Raw genomic sequence first — 19701 nt, 5'->3', positions numbered from 1 at the left:
TAAGAGTATTTATCCCCCCACCTCCTCAGCCAGCAGAAACTGATGCCATGTTCCAATGAGGGTTACTGATAGACAAGGACAATGGAGGTCACTCACATAAGAGTTCCTCTGCTGTGCTGATGATACAGAGCAAGTCTGAAGTGTAACACATTCAGCTCAAGGAGAAACACTGACAGTCACTTTGAGCTGAATGCGTTGCACTTTAGACTCTCTCTCTCTCTCTTTCTATATATATAAAAAACATGAATACACACCGACTTTCCGGAGCTCAAAGGAAGCGTCAAACTGGTGTCCGGCAGCCAGGAGGAGGACGGCGTAGTTGATCCCAGAATGCAGCGTTGGCTCTGACTCAAAGCCCTTCTTAAACCTGACAAGGAAGAGAACAGGTGTCATTGCCACCGTGGGCCTCATGAGCGCTCTGCTCGCCGCTCCTCTCTGCTGCTGTTCACCACAACTCCACATCCCTGTCGACCTCGTCCACAGACTTCACTTAGCATCCCAACAACTACAGGAGGACTGAGCCGGAAACACAGAATCACTCAGTGCAACCAGCAAAGAAAACTCATTTACTTAATGAGCAGTCTGCTGGGCCGGGTTGTGCTGTGTGAGTAATATCAGCAGCCTGTCCAAAGATGACATCTGGAACTGAGAGGAAGCCTGATGGGACATCTACTCACCAGACGGCACATTTAATCACCAAGAATACGAGACAGATTCCCATTTCAAGAGGACTAGCAATTAAGCTCATATCATTACTGGCGTGCTGCTCTAAAATCAGCTGCCATTTGAAAGCCCAGCTTGGGTGCTAGGATGAGGCTAGCAGCCGACAGGAGAGAGAGAGGGGGCGTCTGAAAGCTGAGGGGCGTGCGAGTAGGGGCGTGCGAGGTGGATTCACCCCACTCCCTCTCTTCCTCACCACAGTGTGCCGCTGTCCCTGCTGGCCGTGTCGACAAAGTGCGACTCCAGGAAGGTGTCCTTGTAGATGCGTCCCACCAGGCAGTAGATGTCGGAGGCCACCTGCTCGTCCGCCTCCACCAGGGGCAGCATGATGTCCAGAGCCTTCTGTCTGTCACCTGGGAGGTTTCTCCTGCACGCACACACACACACACACACACGCACACACACACAAGTCTTTTAACAGTATATTTCACAGAGTGCCTTTTCTTGCCTTCTTGAAAGGAGTTCCGGTGAAAAGGGCAAATGTTTTGACTCCTCTGTGTGTGAGAGAGAGACTGTGATTCAATCTGATGGTATCTCTCTCCAACGCATGGATGCGAAAGAGCTTCAATAAGACCAGTTTGAGTGTGTGTGTGTGTGTGTGTGTGTGTGTAGGGGGAATGCTTCAGCCATGATTTTTGGCAGTGGAGCCATACAGAGCTCAGCTAGCTGGCAAAACGCCCTGGTAACTCCAGAGAACATCGGCCAGAAAAATAATTTGGCAAGAGACGAAGGCGGTAGAAAAAAAACCACTTTACCCATTAGCGGGCATTCCTAGAGATGCTATTGCTTAGTCAGTTGAACGTGCCAAATCAGATCATGAACTCTTATTACATTTACATGTAGTCATTTAGCAGACGTTCAGAGCAACTTACAGTAAGTACAGGGACATTCTACCCGAGGCAAGTAGGGTGAAGTGCCTTGCCCAAGGACGCAACTTCATTTGGCACGACCAGGAATCGAACCAACAACCTTATCCTTTGCATGAGTATCGCTCTGGTTTAGCTAGTCTCTTCTTCTGCTCTGAGAGAGCAGCCTCTGATTTAGCTAATCTCTTCTTCTGCTCTGAGAGAGCAGCCTCTGATTTAGCAAGTCTCTTCTTCTGCTCTGAGAGAGCAGCCTCTGATTTAGCTAGTCTCTTCTTCTGCTCTGAGAGAGCAGCCTCTGATTTAGCAAGTCTCTTCTTCTGCTCTGAGAGAGCAGCCTCTGGTTTAGCCAGTCTCTTCTTCTGCTCTGAGAGAGCAGCCTCTGGTTTAGCTAGTCTCTTCTTCTGCTCTGAGAGAGCACCCTCTGATTTAGCTAGTCTCTTCTTCTGCTCTGAGAGAGCAGCCTCTGGTTTCGAGTCCAGCTGTGCAGCACCATAGCCTGCTGGCTGGAAACTACCATCCGACAAAGCATTGATGTTATGAGTCCTCAACAAAGCAACTTGAGACTTGTGTTCAACGAAACATGTAGACTAGCAACTTCTGGTGCCAAACCAGAGGTGATTGGGGAACTAAGTTTGTGTCCCTCTCTCTCTTCTAATCTTTCTCTCTCTCGATCTCTCCCTCTCTCTTCTATTCTTTGTCTCTCTCGATCTCTCCCTCTCTCTTCTATTCTTTGTCTCTCTCGATCTCTCCCTCTCTCTTCTATTCTTTGTCTCTCTCGATCTCTCCCTCTCTCTTCTATTCTTTGTCTCTCTATCGATCTCCCTCTCTTTTTCGTACATCCAGCTCTTTCTGTCTTCACACCAGAATGCAGAGTGGTGTCTGGGGGCTGGGGAGGCCGGGGGCCAGGGGGCCGGGGGCCAGGGGGCCGGGAGCTGTGACTCAGCCCTCTCCACTCATGCGAGCTGAGGAGCGTGTGCAGCAGTCCAGCCTGTCAGTGTTCCCATCCGGCTGCTACCGGTTCCCTTCAGAAGCTTGATCCAATTACTCAACATAGTCTGGCTGGTAAGGCTTGTTTCAATGAGGATGTTTCATTCACATTCTTCAGGCTTCATCATTGCTTCATAATGGAAGCCCTTTCTGCAATGTCAGCTTGACAATGCTGAGTCACAGACCTCATCCATGTCAAGCCCTGGTGAAACGACTCGAGGGACTTTAGTAATCCAAGACACGCGCTGCTTTTGATTCAGGCTAATTCACATGGCGATAAAGAATTATGGAAGAATGCAGGAGGAGGGTTATTTGGGTTGCAGCTTAATACAGGAGCACAGGGAGCTCCTCGTGTTGGAGCCAGTGGAACTGGGAGAACAGTGGAACTGGGAGAACAGTGGAACTGGGAGAACAACTGGAGGTTTACAAGAGAAGCAGCATGGTGGAAAACAGGCAGTTAAACCCCTGCATGCTCTACACACGTGTGTACTTCCTGAAACACATGTCCTCCACATGATGTCTGTGGGGGGTGTGTCTGACTGTGTGTGTGTATGTGTGTGTGTGTATTTGCAGGTGTGTGTGTGTTGACGTGTTTGTGTATCAGTCTAAGCATGTGTCTGTACATGTGTGTGTGTGTGTGCGCCCAGGCAAAGCAGGTAAGAGGAAGTCTCACCTATTTAGTGCAAAGGCATAATGGAACTTCACATGAGGATGTTCCATGGGGTCAAAAGTGGGCAGCTTCTCCAGAGTCTCCACCAGTTTCACGATGGACTCGTAGTCCTGGGTTACACAAAAACACAGAGAAACACATTTTCACATCAACCTAGTCTGACAAAAAAGAGTAATATGCCTAATACCAGATGACTTAAATAATGGATAGTCCTGTTGTGCGTAATTTGCTTGGTTCAGTACATCTTTACTGTATCGAAAACATGTTGAATAATTCTGTCTCTCCACCTTTGTTGATGTCATGTTTTATGCATGCTGTGGAGGGCTGCCTATAGCGAGGGGACGATTACACAACAGGAGGGGGGCTGGCAGCACAGTGCAGTGAAGGCCACCGTGCTGCCTGCTGTGCTCCCTGCTGTGCTAGCCTGCTGTGCTAGCCTGCTGTGCTAGCCTGGAGACAGGAGACAGGACACACCAGAGACCTCTCCGGCAGCTCTCCAGTAGATCCTCAGAACACAGGACACCTCCAACGCAGAGAGGCCCTGAAACATTCACCCTGCACACCCACCCCTGCACACCCCCCCCTGCACACACCCCCCTTCACCCCCCCCCCCCTGCACACCACCCCTGCACACACCCCCCTGCGCAGACTGGGAGGTCACAGAAGGGCCCACACCACAGTACCTGGATGTCCCGGTAGGACAGGAGCAGATTGATGACGATGTCCGCTGAGAGGCACTCCACGTTGTCCAGGCGCTGCTGGATGCGGCCCAGCTCAGTGGCAAGCTCCGTGCCCGTGAACAGCTCCCGCGCCTTGCGGATCTCACTGAGGATGGTCTCGCGGAAGTACTGGCTATGGGGGGGGAAACACAAGTGATTTACGAGTTATATCCTCATTTGAAGGGGCCCGCTTCTGGAACCAACTGGTTTCTACGGCTTCAGTTTCAGGTGAAAATACACGTAGGGCAACAGGTCTGAACTTCCTGTAGGCACAAAGAGCGACGTCACATGACACTCATGAACTACGTCACATGACACTCATGAACTACGTCACATGACACTCATGAACTACGTCACATGACACTCATGATCGTGAGCAGAGGATACCGTAGCATCTTAAAAACATCAGAATCCTGCCCCTACTGTAAAGTAGTCGTCTCCAGATGAACAGTTAGAGGAGCATGTGACATCAACCGATTTCATCCTGTTTGCTGGCCACCGCCCCAGTGCGTTTCTCAATGCGCTGTGGGGTGGCATAGCTCCAGCAAGCAGCATTCATCCAGAGTGCAAATTCCCCTGGCTTCAACAGCATGAGTCACTGTTCTTGGAAAACAAGTTAAAACATTCAGCTAAAAGCTAAGAAATGACTGTTTGGAACAGTGATTTGTCATGAAGTTCTATGAGGACACATCAAATAAAGTAATTAAACCATTAGGTAGACAGCCAGGTCGGGCCTACACGTGTAGAACAAGTGAAGCAAATGTAACCGGCAATGCCTACTGCAACGTTTCACATTCTGAATAACAAGCCACAAATTCTTACGTAATTATTGCTCTGTGCTTCCCTCTTTCACCCATTGTGCTCGTTCAATCCCCATCCTGAAGGAGCATCGTGTGGTAGATCAACATGGCAGAGAACCAGCTGCACCACAGCTCTCTGTGGGTGTTGATGAACTCAGGCTGCCGGTGACAAACACCCGTCACCTGTGGATCAGGCCAGTGTCAGGATGCACGACTCAGCGCTCAGACGAGACACCTGCTCCACTCTCGTCTTTCACAGGCATTTCCACAGCGGCGCCCATCAAATAGATGTGTGTGTTTTTCACTGAGGAAGTGGATGCAAGGCTCTTTAAGATCCGGGTTCTGAGGAGGAGTGCTCTGTGGTCGTCGTGATGGAACAGCGAGTGAATGAGTACATCTGAACAGATACAGAACGCTCCAACGCACAAGCACTCCATACGCTCACTTTCTCAAAGGTGTTCGGCATTAAACACGTTTACTTTCAGTTTTTCTTACACCCCCCCAGTGCGGAAGCCACAGCCTAACAAGTTAAAAATCAGTTTGAAGGCACCTCATCAGTTTCAAAGCTCATCTCCCTGAACTGCCAATTACACCCGTCTCCTCGAGTGCAAGAAAGACGCTTCACAAATAAAATCATCATTATCATTATCACAACCACGACCATCATCGTTATCGTCGTTGTCATCATCATCATCATTATCGTCATCATCATCACCATCATCATCATCACCACCATCATCACCGTCATCATTATAATCATCACCACCACCACCATCATCATTATTGTCGTCATCATCACCACCATCATCATTATTGTCGTCGTCATCACCACCATCATCGTTATTGTCGTCGTCATCACCACCATCATCATTGTTGTCGTCATCATCACCACCATCATCATTATCGTCATCGTCATCATCATCACCATCACCACCACCATCATCATCATCTCATCACCATCATCAACATCATCATCACCATCACCATCATCATCATCACCATCACCACCACCATCATCATCATCTCATCACCATCATCAACATCATCATCACCATCACCATCATCATCATCACCATCACCACCACCATCATCATCATCTCATCACCATCATCATCATCACCATCACCATCATCATCATCACCATCACCACCACCGGCACCTTCCGACCCTGCAGACTCACCAGGAGTTCCCGGTGGGCACCTTGAGCAGCTGGAGGAAGCGGTCGAGCAGGGGCATGCAGATGGGCCCCAGCAGCACCTCGAAGCTGGGCTGCATCAGCTCCGTCAGGCCCTTCAGCAGGCTGCTCTCGCAGCAGTACACCTTGTTGTGGGGCGTCACCATGTATGGGATGAAGCTGTAGTTGGCTGAGCATGTCTGGAGGAACACAGGACAACAGCAGGGCAGGGGGGGTCACTTCTGAGCTGGAGATGGGATGTGTGTATGCATGTTTCAATGAGAGGTAAAGGCTGTTTTATTGGGGGGGGGTGGGGGGTGGGGGTGGGGGGTGGGGGGGGTGGAGTGGAGTTTTCCCCTGCATGCATCATGTTTTGTTGTGTTTATCAGGATGTCACGCCAATCCACTGAACTGTGCGGTGAGAAACACTGAGTCACACTGTGTGCTTCCTGTTGTTATCCAGTTACAGGTGGTGACATCAGGATGGTTGAACCAGCAGACACAATGGTGTTATTGTAGCACCACGGCGGCTCTGGCACAGGGTCACACGGTAGATTGTGGATCAGCACCCACGGCCGTGACGGCTCCTGCTCAGTCTTCTCCCCCTCCAGGGCTGAGGAGATCCGCCAGGTTCACGCCGCCGACGGCAATCAGTTCAAACGCTGCGGGTCCCCTCCCTTCCTGTCTGATTTGCATCATGTGGTATTTGCAAAGAGGTGGAGAGACGAGGTCGTTGTGTCTGTTTAGCTGCTGGCACAGCTACACGGCAGCTTCTTCTCTCGTCTAAACCAACTGATTCGGTATTTGAGAACTAGCATGTGCATAATCACAGGGTTTAAAGGATAACAGCTGCATCCTGACTGTTTAAACTGTTGCTATTTTCATTTGGCTGTTTCCCCTCAGCTCTTGAAGAACACCCCCCTGCCTGCAACACGCGCAGCGACCCAGACACACAAACCAACAAGAAGGAGGAAGTGATGGAGCCATTGAAACATTCCTCATACAAACAACAGCTTCCTCCTGTGCGACGATATTTCACCTCCAGTCATCGTGACTTTGTAACACGGCATGCTGGAGAGGTGGAGACCGTTTCCTAAGTTCTGTTCTGCATGAGATCTCCTGTCTGATTCATGCCTCTGTGGCTCCCATGATGGTGCATCACAGCCTTATACATATTTTAGTGGCTAGGTGCCATTGAGACTCCAGTAATCAGGATGCCTCAGCAGCCCTATTAGGCAATTGTGAGATACTTGCACGCAGGCTAGAACAACGCCCTTTGAAGGACAGCAGGGAGAGAGAGAGAGAGGAAGAGAGAGACAGAAAGAGAAAGCAACGTTTGTTTTTCTGTCTGCTGTTACAGTGATTAATGAGTTTAATGTCCCTGGGAGAGTGGGATTAGCCCGTTCAACTGCAAAGGCACCAACAGAGCAGCACTGGGGTTGTAAATCATCAGCTATATAACTTTATGACCACTCACGTGGTCTGAAAACCATTGAGGAAGTTGTCCTTAGTAGTTCTGTGCCATATTTGTCACTCAAGCCCAGAGGGCTACCAGTTCAGACAGCAGGGTGTCTGTGGTGGATGGGATGGGTCAGTGGGCTGTGTGCTGTTGCCGTGGAGAACAGTGCAGTGAAGGGTGGAGACAGAGACAACAGAGAGAGAAACAGAGAGATACAGAGAGAGAGAGAGAGAGAGAGAGACTGAGTAAGGGACATGTAAGGAGTGAGGGGGAGTGTCACTGAGTACACTCTGGCTGTGAGCTGTAATCAGCCCTTCTCACGAGGCCCAGCCGGCCCTCTGAGATCAGGCTGCATCCTGCAGCACAAAGCCACCTTATTCCACTCTGCAAAGCCACTTAGAGCAGCTAAGCCTGGGAAGGGTAACCCTGCTCCCATCTGTTCTCCTGGTCTGAAACCCTCCCTCTGGACTGGACCGTGCACCGCCCCTGCCTCGCCTGCCTGCCTCGCCTGCCTGCCTCACCTGCCTGCCTCGCTTGCCTGCTTCCCCTCACCTCAGCAGCTGTGACCTCTCCCTGCCCCACAGCCAATCCATACACCCCACATGATAACCACTACAACGATTAGATTCACTCCCCAAGGTAAAACAAGGCACAAGTTGTCCTTGTGTGTGTGTGTGTGTGTGTGTGTATAGTAGCTAATCGTCAGTAGTTGCTTCATAGACGGACAAATGTCATGAACCCTGGCTGGCTATCACCTCACACACACAGCGATGAGAAACATCTGGTGTGTTGGCACTGAGGGAGGCAGAGGGAAAAAAAACAGGAGGTGAAAATACACGGCAACTTATTTTTCTCACAGCTTCGCTGCGTTCCATAGCACTTCCTCCCGGTTTCTTTAGAGTAATATGGCTGCCGTCTCATCTCAATAAAGCATTTTCAGAGGCTCAAACCCATGCCTCATGGTGTAAGAACGAGGAGGTTTGTGTAATTAGGGTGACTGCACAGTGGCAGACAGAACACCGTCTCGAGGGTAAGAATAGAGCAGTTTCCTGTAAATACTTTCACACGTAAAATGCGTAAAAGGATGAAAGCAGTGTGATTAACAAGTGCAGAAATGTGTGAGGTTGTGACTGTTACTTACAGTGTTCTTCTGGCAGATAATCTCCTGCAAAAGAAATAAGTCGTTTTTAGAGATACATAAATACAACTTTTCTACATTAAGAGAAATAGGGAAATACCAAAGTTGTGGAGAAATCAATATGGTGGATTTCAAACAACCTTGTCATGTATTTTCTAAGGGTTGATCTTAAAAAAAAGAAAAGAAAGGGTGCTGATGTACACAATAGTGTCTTTTATATCAGCGGCAGTGCTGTGCTATTTTAAGAGCTACTTTAACAGCTCTATAAAAGGTTATCACAGTGTGATCTCAAGAGGATGTAAATAAGAGACCGTCGTTTGCTTTCAGATCCTGACAGCCTTCAGCAGAAGTGATTGCATACAATCAGGTGGGCTTGGCTTGGAGGGCGAGAGGATCCTGTTAGTGTAGTCGCCCTGTCTCCTGAGCGCCTGCAGGTGATGTGCTCATTGACTGGGGATTTCCAGTCCTGCTGCAGGTTGCTCACTGTGCATACAGTAACAGTTGAAGTGGTTTACTGAATAATTGACTTGGGGTTTAGAGTTGAAAGGTTAAAGGCCAGACGCACGAACTACAACTAGGCTGCCGGCAAATCTCAAAATGAGTCAAACTGTTGTCAACAGATCTCGCTCTCATTTCAGTTCTCATTTCCAAACGGATACTAGCATTCAGGAATGAAGCGGACTGCATTATGAAAGACAGCCACTTGTAGTGATGTTATTTTTATCCTCCAGCATATGAATCACACACTTTTAGAGCAGGATTCCTGGGTGCTAATGCATCCGTTCACCGTATTCCCAACAGGTCTCACAATGTCAACGCAACGGAACTGCAACCACAATTGTGTTGCTGACCTTTTGCACCATTAATTAGGTATACGTCAGATAAAAAAAAAGGGGCCTGTTAAGCAAATGTGTGTGTTTGCATATTTGTCCATGTCTGTGTTGTGTGTGTGTGTGCATGCATCAATGTGTGTTTTTCATATGATGTGTGTATGGGGAGTCAGATGGCTGAGCAGTTAAGGAATCGGGCTACTAATCAAGGTTGCCAGTTCGATTCCCGGCTGTGAAAAAATGACGTTGTGTCCTTGGGCAAGGCACTTAACCCTACATGCCTTGGGGGAGAATGTCCCTGTACTTACTGTAAGTCGCTCTGGATAAGAGCGTCTGCTAAATGACTGAATGTGAATGTGTCAACTGTTATGTGTCTTCATGCACACTCCGTACCTGCAGGGACTGTAGAGAGTCAGAGTTGGTGTCGCAGTAGAGGATGATGTTGTTGGCCATGCTGAAGCTTTCCCTCACACCCAGGTGGTAGAAGAGGGAGGGCTGGCGGAAAGCGTCCGTCATCTCCACCACTGCGATGTCTGGAGAGGACAGGGAGAAGCCTTACTGCAGACGTCAACAAGCACGTTCACCACACTCGGACTGGCCCCGTCGCCCCCTGCTGGGCGCCCAGGAAGTGACGCTGCGGCCGTGTCGCTGCGGCCGAGGCTCAGAGGGTAGGAAAGGTCCGGACGCTGATGTGATCGCGAGGTTGGCGGTTCGATTCCCGATTCATCCTGGCCGTGTTTCGAAGTGTCCTTGAGCGAGACACTCAAGACCAAGCTGCCCCGTGTGTGTGTGCGTGTGTGTGTTTTGGTGAATGACAGGAAAACGTAAAGCGCTTTGGGTGAGCCGCTAAAATACGCTGTATAATTGCAGTATGTTAACTATTTAAAACCAGATGAGTCTGTCCTGTGCCGGGCCACAGTTTAGAAACAGGGATGTTGTTTTTAAAACTCTTGTCTTTTTAAAGAAAAAACTGGGAGATAGCACTAAAGAGATGGAGTTCCTGGGTGCAGCCCCATTTTCCTGCCTGACACTGATAACACAGACAAACGGCAGCATGGTGACTGTGATGACAGAGCAGAGCACAGATAACACAGCAGCACTCCACCCAGAGTTTTCCACGGCTTCTCAGTTTCACCCTCCATGTCAACATACACACTACACACTGTAGCTGCAGCCTAACAAAGACCCTTTGATCAGTCTCCCTCCCTCCCTCCCTCCCTCCCTCCCTCCCTCCCTCCCTCCCTCCCTCCCTCCCTCCCTCCCTCCCTCCCTCCCTCCCTCCCTCCCTCCCTCCCTCCCTCCCTCCCTCCCTCCCTTCTCTCAATACAGCGCATTACAGTTTTCTATACCCTACTCAACAATCGCTGTTACTTAAAGGACAGTCAAATATTGACACAGACATTGGACGCCCAAGAGAATGCTGATAGCAGACAGGGCGACCTACTCTGATTCGCTAGTGAGCCGCAGTGAGACAGGACTGTTCAGGAGACATTTCGAGACGTTGTTGTCGTGGGCGGGGCCATCCCCCAGGAGAGGGACGGCCCCTCCACTCTGGCGCCCCCGTCTAAATGCCACCAGGAAGTGGGTTTGTCTCTGAAAGGCTCTCCACTCCCCACCCCCCCCCCCTCACCCACACTCCCGGGAATCGGCACACTGTTATTAGCCTGGAGAAAGGAGATGTGTCTGCTGTGCAGCATGTGTGTGTGTCTGCTGTGCTGTGTGTGTGTGTGTGTGTGTGTCTGCTGTGTGTGTGTGTCTGCTGTGCTGTGTGTGTGTCTGCTGTGCAGAGTGTGTGTGTGTGTCTGCTGTGCAGTGTGTGTGTGTCTGCTGTGCTGTGTGTGTGTGTGTCTGCTGTGCAGCGTGTGTGTGTGTGTCTGCTGTGCTGTGTGTGTGTGTCTGCTGTGCAGCGCAGCACGGTAAGTGACCAGCGCGTGTCCTGGCAGGTAAGACAGAGGGCCGGGCCATCAGGGCCCTGGTGGGTCTGGGCCGTGAGGGCTGTGAGGGCCCTGGTGGGCTGGGCCGTGAGGGCCCTGGTGGGCTGGGCCGTGAGGCCTGTGAGGGTCCTGGTGGGCTGGGCCGTGAGGGCCCTGGTGGGCTGGGCCGTGAGGGCTGTGAGGGCCCTGGTGGGCTGGGCCGTGAGGGCCCTGGTGGGCTGGGCCGTGAGGGCTGTGAGGGCCCTGGTGGGCTGGGCCGTGAGGGCCCTGGTGGGCTGGGCCGTGAGGCCTGTGAGGGCCCTGGTGGGCTGGGCCATGAGGCCTGTGAAGGCCCTGGTGGGGCCCCATTAATATGACATGTGAGGGATTCGTTCATGAAGAAGTGCTGGTGCAGAGCCCAGAGTTCCCCACAGCGAGCAGACAGACTGTTGACCGTGCATGCGCACACATTCGGTACTGTCGTTTAAGTTACAGACGACTCGCTGATGTGCTATGATGAGACGGGTGGGGTCAGTGTGGAAACTTCACCTGTTTGTCAGAAGTGGGTATGGAGCCAGGGCAAACATTTGCTCTCCTACAGTAGGGCAGGGCTGAGCGTATACATGGAAGGACTGGGGAAATATACCAACTCCATCAACACGTGGCAGCGTTTGTAGTGCGACACAGAGAAAGTGTTGTACTAGCAAGTCAAGACGAGCTAGGTTTTCCCTGAGTGCCTTCTTTGAGGTCAGACACCGGAGCCTGTGGTGGCTGCACAGCTGCAGCAACTGGGCCTGCGGGGGGAAACCAGGACACTGTCTCCTTCTTAAGGGTACATCATATCAGGAAGGATACTTTCACAGCATAGCCAGGCTAGGATCAACGTCACACATGTGTCACAGCACATTCATAGCTGTCAAGCTGCCAGAGGCATCTCTCATCTGAATCCTCACAGGTTTGAACACCTCAGTATCAGTCTTGGTGACACATGAGGAAATCTGTTACCCTACTAATTAGCCATGCCCCCAGCCCACCCCCTAATACACACAGACAGACACACAGAGCGCATGACCTTAACCACAAAAAGAAAGAGTGCTATGGAAAACAGAGAAGCGGGGCCAACTAGGGGAGTGGATGGACTGAGGGGCACCATGTGACTGGCAACACTCTCTCTTTCTCTCTCTCTCTCTTTCCAACGCCTGCGTCTCCCCTCCACACAGCAACCAGACACATTACGCACAGACTTGTGCCATTAAGAGCTAGATAGACACCTACTGTCTGGCCATCTATTCAGGATGTGCTTTTTGCAGCTCCTGCCTTCTCCACAGGTCCATTCACTGCCAGCTGTTTTCTTTACTGACTCATGCAGGTCCCTGTAGCTGAGGTGTGTGTATTGTAGGGTGGGGGTGGCTGGGTGCGGTGCCTGCTAGCTGGTCAGGTCCTGAAGGTCGTCCAGCCCTGGGCCAGGATCTGTTAATGCAGGGGCCAGGGGCTGCGCTGGGCTACACCCACAAGACTGTCAGATAACTATCCACACACACACACACACATTCCAGACACACACACACACACATTCCAGACACACACACACACATTCATTTAAGCTAAAATGAAGTTCAAATCACACGCAAAATAGACAGAAGCAAGAATAGTGATTACTTTATAATCCAGATTAGCAGCCACTGCCAGAAGCCCCACCGTGGACCAGGCTACTCACGCCCGCCCCCTCGGAGCACGAGCAGAAATCCAATCTTCTCTCACAGTTCAACTGTAAAACTCCCTGCTTGGTCGTGTGTTTGTCCACGGCAGGGGGGGGGTTAGGCTGGGAAGACGCATGCGCCACATGGAGGCACCAGGATCAGGGTTTGTGTGCTTCTGTAATGGTTTTAATACCTGTTCCACTCAACGTGTCAGCCTCTACTCTTCTCCTTCACGCTGAGTGGTGAGGATCTGGACTGCACAAGCACAGCAGGAGGACACAAGGGAACATGGATCAAGGATCAGCTCAGCTAACCACAAACATGTAAAACTCTGTTTCTGTGAACAGACGTACCGTCGCTGGGTTTACACCCACTAGATTTTTTTTTGTTTTAAGGCCTATGTCCTATGTCTTTCATTTTTTAGATTCTTTCAGATGTCTTTCACTATCCTCCTCAAAAAGTGTTAACCACAAGTATACAGTATGTCTCAAAATACAACCAAAAGGTCTGTGATTTACTCATTTAAATACTTGAAATGTATAATTACATTTACATTACATTTAGTCATTTAGCAGACGCTCTTATCCAGAGCGACTTACAGTAAGTACAGGGACATTCTCCTGTACTCACTGTCCCCGGAACATTCCCCCCGAGGCAAGTAGAGTAAAGTGCCCTGTCCAACAACACAACGTCATTTGGCATGGCGGGGAATTGATCTGGCAATCTTCTGATTACTAGCCTGACTCCCTCACCGCTCAGCCATCTGACTCAATTGGAGAGGAATATAGTGTATGCTGTATGCTGTACACAGTATGTATCCATGCAAAAAAAACATGAAAATCAAGGTTAGATAATACTGTCTGTCAGATCTGTCATAAATGTGACATAAATCAAACACATTTCATTTAGTTGTATTCCTTTAGGGGGACATTATTCCCACTCTAAGGACTGACAGTTATTTTGTCACTGACACAGTAAAATCCTCTTGTGTCAGCCATCTGTAATCAGTGACAGACAGATCTATCCATCACACTAGAGAGTGACGACATCTCTGACTGGGTGGGAAGCACACTTTCCTCTCACCAGGAAGTGAGGTCACTAGCAATGTTCCTGCTGTCATGGATTCCTCCAGACCCCAGCCTGCACTGGAGACACACCAACCCCACAGGTGCAACGACTGTCTCTCTCTCTCCCTTTCGGCTGAAAATCAACAACAGTGTTTCCCAGACTGTACTATTCCCCAAAGATTTCGATCGGGGACAGCGTGTTCACCAGGGCGACGCGGGGTCGCACAATGTTCCAAGAGATGTCCATCTTCTCTGCCAAATTTCCAGTAAGTGTGGACTTGTTTTCCTGTAGGGCTCTGGAGTATTCTGCTGAATATCCCTATTCACATGCCATGAGGCGTCTGTGGTGACAGCCAGATGACTGGAAGGAGACCTCACAGAGCACAGACACAGGGTGTCTGTCTGTCAAATGACGGATTGACAGAGGAAGACAAATAACAGGAACTCTACTGCAAATCAGGCTACTGTGTGTTGCTGTTCCTGTACTCGATTTCAAATGTGGTTTGTTTGACCGTGAAACCAAACAACATCTGATATTTTAATACCCTATTCATGGCTTGCATATTGTTCTGAAACACAAGCCTGCGTGTTAAGGGAGGCTAGCTACAGCACAATGGTTATTCAGTTGCCTGGTGGCCCTGCCTCACAAGAGAAGAAACACATCTTTATTTTTAGAAATGAGAGCTTATAACAGGAAAGTGACCAAACTAAGCCTTGAGAGAAAGCAAAGCTCCACAGGAAATGACAGCAAGCTGCCTGTGGGACTAGAGACTGAGGCAGTCTGACAGAGGCAGTCTGAGGGAGGCAGTCTGACAGAGGCAGTCTGACTGAGGCAGTCTGACTGAGGCAGTCTGACTGAGGCAGTCTGAGTGAGGCAGTCTGACAGAGGCAGTCTGAGGGAGGCAGTCTGACAGAGGCAGTCTGACTGAGGCAGTCTGACTGAGGCAGTCTGACAGAGGCAGTCTGACAGAGGCAGTCTGAGGGAGGCAGTCTGACTGAGGCACTCCGACGGAGGCAGACTGACTGAGGCAGTCGGACTCCCTGGTCCTGCTCACACACACCGAGTTGACAAACTAAGAGCCCTGGTTCAGGGGGGAAGCTGTAGGAACAGAATACAAATGCAGGCTGGCGTGCACACACACTGCCTTGGAATAGAGTGCCAGATGCCTAAACTTGCCTCACACTCTCTCATGGCCCCTGGTTCAGAGCAGGGTTGGCTTGTCACAAGTGGGATTCATAAAAATACAATCAACAATGTTTTCACTTAATCTCACTTCACAAATCATAGCAGCAACATGTTTAAGGGAGACACCTTACAGGCGTGTTGTGATGTTGACAAGTCCAACTCCACACACTAGAGAGTGAACACATGCATTTAGATGTGTCTTTAGATTGTGAGTCTCAGAAAGTGGACATTCATCTGCAGATGCTCTGTTTTGACTAGATCAATAGACCATCTTAGGATGCCTTTTGCTTTCATTTAGCATTCATCTTCTTACAGCCTCCTCAACTCCCTCCCAAGTCAGCCAACCAGCAGGAGAGCTGTGATCGTCCGCCTTATTATCAGCCTCCATTTGGCTGAAGAACGTGATATGGATTTTCCTCCTCCTCTCTGATGAAAACAGAAGTTACTCCAGGAACAGTGTGGCCTGTGATCTCCACTCTGCTGGCCTCACACCCCCTCGGCCCACAGAGCAAACACCAGGATGGATAAGCAATTTAGGAGACAGCCAATGGGATTACAGCAGCAGGCTGGTTCGGAGTGTACGCAGGATCTAGTGCTGAATCCCAACACGGTCAAAACAAAGGTGGTTTGACGCACGGTATTCTTTTGTGTAACGTAACCGACTGTCGTGTTCTAACACAGCTCCTCAGGGCTTTTTCACGGCCTTGCTTCCATGAGGTCCAGTGTTGCGTAAGGAGGGACGCCTGACCTCATCGATTAAGAACCTGAGCCGTTGTCTGGACACCCTGGACCAGGGACGTTACAGCAGCATTCACCACTCCGACAAGACCTCCACAACATCAAATACGCACTGCCTGCAGGCCAAAATCTGCTGTCACATGACCTGTCACATGACCTGCACTTGGCTGGAGTGACTGTCTGATGGGTCGAGAAAGTCCAGACACTGGGTATGCTTGACAGTCATTGTTTACTGCCTGTGAATAAACCCTTCAGAATAGGGCTACTGTAGCTAAACTAACACTCCTCACTGGCTTATTGGGAAAACACTATTGTTCAGGAATGCAGAACAATAACCAACCATGCTGATAAATGTCTACATACCTCAGTGGACTGAACCATCTCTGACTGGGTGACAGTACACTACTGTTCGGAGAAATGAAAAAAGTTTCCATTTCAACCATCACTAAAACCCAGTACCCCTATTGAACTGAAAAGTACTCAAACTCCATCAAACCAAAGACTGTAGGTCTGTGTTCCAACAAACACTTAAAAAGGTTCTCAGAAATGCTTAAAGCCTTTCATGTGAATGTTGTGAACCTTACATTAACAAAGGACACGTCCAAAACATTCAAACAGCCTGAAGGAATGGCTTGTTGCCAATCAGGTTGGCAAGCATTGATGTACTGTCTGTCTGTATGTGCGTTTGTCTTGTTAAGTGTTGATGTATGTTATGTGCCTCAGTGTTATGCATGTGCTTGTACTTCAGGTAACCTTTTCTTTTGCTTATATGTGAACTGGTTTCATCTATAGGTTACTGTCTGTTTATTAACTCATTTTAACCTCAGTATGTTATTTGAGAGAGAGAGAGAGAGAGAGAGAGAGAGAGAGAGAGAGAGAGAGAGAGAGAGGGAGAGAGAGAGAGAGAGAGAGAGAGAGAGAAGACAGAGCAAGATAATTTAGCTTTGTTTACACAAACAATAAAGTTATGTTATGACAACTGCACCAACAAAGTCTTTCGCTCGTAACACAGGTAGGCGTGCTAGCAGTAGATGGATTTCACCAGCACACCAGAGCACAGAGCCAGCCCTCACTTTGATCCTGATTGTTAACTAAGAGCAGCAGAAAATCACGCACAACACCATGGTGATCAGTTTAAACAGCTGCAATCCATTGGAGAACAATCCCTGTAAAACTACGACAACTTTCCATAGTGTAGGTTCTCCCAGGCCCACTGCCCAGCGGATCATTTCCCCAGGGATCTGAGGCAGAATGAGCTGCTTCGTAGGAGTCAGGGGGAAAAGTGCTCCAAAGGTTCAAGTTCACATCTTGGCCTCTCAGATTCCAATGGAAAGACCAACTCCATGCCCAAACTAAGAGTTGTCCATGACACTGAGTCACACTCGTAGAGGAACTTACATTAATGCTGGGGGAAGGGGGGGGGGGGGGGGGCATGTGTGTGTGCAGGGGGAAAGGATTACAACCATCCCCACCTTTGTGGAGTGTATTAGACATCCCCTGTTGAGGCTCTAGGGGCCCAGCTAACGTAGATAGGTATGTAGTGGAAACAAACACAGGCTGCAGGGGAAGTTACCAAATGCCAGAACAAGCAGCAATGTGTGCCATGCAATACTGCCTGCACTGTTCACGAGACAAAGTGTCAACATGACAGTTCATGTGACCTTCCTGCCATGACGTTAGGGTTCATATTTGTCCAACATTAACCTGTTAACATGTTTTCTTCATCTGGTTAGATCAAGAGTTGAGGTTAATTTCACTGTACATCCAATGCACTGTATGTCATGATTGATAGCAGTGTGCAGAAAATATGACTGAAACCAAATGTACTTAAAGGTGAAAACCTCACTGGGTGTTGTCATCGACTCTCACCTGCGTTGTAAAACTGGTCAAGCACCATCGTCTCCCCAAAATCGAGCTTCCCAAACTGTACTATTTCCAGTTTACTTCCAACTGTGTCACAGGCGTCTTTAAGGCACTGCAAGGCCATGTTTTCGGCGCTGTTCAGCTGACTGAGCTCGCTGTTGACGACATAGGCTATCGTAACAGCCCTCATCTTACATTTTCCCATAGACAGCAAGCCCCCGCCGTCCACGGGACAGTTCATGATACTTGGACTGAGGTTTCCGCTCACCACGGAGTCATGCCAAAAGGTCCCGGCGGCGGGAACGGCAGTGGAACAGCTGGCACTGTCCTCACGCGAGCAGCAGGCGGAACCAGTCAGGGCAGTAGCCCTAAATTCGGTGCTCAGACCAAAGCAGGGGACTGACAAGGATATTCCGTCAAGGTCTTGACTCATGTTTTCAGTGTTGGATCAACAATAACTCTTTGCACTTCTGAATGTTCAGATGCTCGACGTATCGATACGTTGCTAAAGTCTGCATTACGCACGGTTCCCAGCAGGCATCGAGAAAATAACATGCACTTGTCTCACAAGTGCACTACACGCCAGTCTGGATATTCTGATGCATCTCCCGTGAAAGCATTTCTGGGTTTGAATGCAACGTTGCAATAAACTGTCACTCATGGCATGGGCATTATGGTGGACAACCACCGATTACGGTAAGTCACGACACGGGTTGTTTACTCGTCTGAGTTGAGATAAGGATCCTGCAGAGGCACAGTTTGCACAACCTCGCTACGTTCTTGCGCGTCTGTACATGAATCCACCTTGTTTCCGAAGTTGAGCAAGAAGGTAAGCGCCACCCGTTAACGCCGTCGTACGCTAGCAGTAACAATCCTCCTATAAACAGTTTGGACTCCGAATCGGCACACTGGCGTCAAGCATTTACTCAGAGAGCTGGCTGTAAATAAGAGCAAATGTTCTTCCGAAGGCGAGTTGTGCCTCTAGACACTAAACCCTGCCCCGTTTCTCACTATTATCTTTCTTGCCCAGAGTCACGCAAGCTGGGTGGAGGTACTGTAAACGTTGTTTAGAGGGCGGAGACATAGCCATATTTAGAACAGTGAACGCCTATTCCTCACGAAATGGCTTGTTCACCTAACACCCCTTGCTCACTTGCGGTAGTTCTTGGTTTTGTGACACAAGAGAGACCTCTTGTGGCTTTTTGTTTATTGCAGAACTATGGAAGCAAATCAGTGACATCATATTTCAAATTTTAAAAGGCATTGAATACTTAAATTTGTAATTCAACACCACACCAAGCCGAAAAAATTATATTCCCCAAAAATATAGCCAAAAGAATTATAGGTAAAACAATTCGATCCGGAAAAAAATATAGCCAAAATTATTATATGCGGAAAAAAATAGATAATCCAAAACTTTTGCCCCAAAAATTTGAGACAAACACATTAGGTTAAAAAAATTATAGCGGGAAAAAAATAGATCCAATTTTTTTTTGCCTAAAACAGTTTATCCAGAAAAAAACGATACAAAAGAATTCTAGCACAAAAACATTTAGCCAAACAAATTCTAGGCCCCAAAAAATTGGCAGACTGAATTTTGTTCTATTCAAACTTTTTAAGGGGGTATATTAATTTTTACTGGATTTGAGCTACCTGAATTTCAGAAAATCTGTTTTTTTAAATATTAATTTCAATTTTATATTTTCAATTTTAAAAAGGTGAATTCAAAGCCAACACATTCGATGTTGTTGAAATTTCAATATTAGGTATTCAATGCCTTTTAAAATGCAAAACATTGTGTCACTGATTTGCAATTACTTTAATAAAATATACAGTCACAGAGATTCACAGAAATGTCTTGCATTATCATA

The 19701-nt window shown here is 48.8% G+C and overlaps 1 protein-coding gene across 3 annotated transcripts in view; it reads right to left on the bottom strand.

Moving 5' to 3' along the window:
• The window catches only part of map3k5 (mitogen-activated protein kinase kinase kinase 5), a 36209-nt gene extending 17197 nt beyond the window's left edge, over positions 1–19012 (bottom strand). For all 3 annotated transcript variants that reach the window (XR_014758442.1, XM_084699667.1, XM_084699668.1), the window contains exons 1-8: positions 17837–19012; positions 9757–9896; positions 8537–8560; positions 5943–6136; positions 3927–4095; positions 3247–3353; positions 917–1087; positions 255–367 (exon numbers count right to left, since the gene is read on the bottom strand). Coding sequence is in view for 2 of the 3 variants with exons in the window: in XM_084699667.1 (XP_084555793.1) it covers positions 255–367; positions 917–1087; positions 3247–3353; positions 3927–4095; positions 5943–6136; positions 8537–8560; positions 9757–9896; positions 17837–18263 (1345 nt within the window). In the remaining variant the exon portion in view is untranslated. The remainder of the gene's footprint in view (positions 1–254; positions 368–916; positions 1088–3246; positions 3354–3926; positions 4096–5942; positions 6137–8536; positions 8561–9756; positions 9897–17836) is intronic.
• Between the last annotated feature and the right edge of the window lie 689 nt (positions 19013–19701).

Source organism: Hypomesus nipponensis, chromosome 6 (assembly GCF_054491055.1).
Source record: "Hypomesus nipponensis isolate SF chromosome 6, ASM5449105v1, whole genome shotgun sequence".
NCBI lineage: Eukaryota > Metazoa > Chordata > Actinopteri > Osmeriformes > Osmeridae > Hypomesus > Hypomesus nipponensis.
The sequence above is the reverse complement of the archived record's forward strand: the minus strand, read 5'-3'. Positions and strand labels throughout refer to the sequence as shown.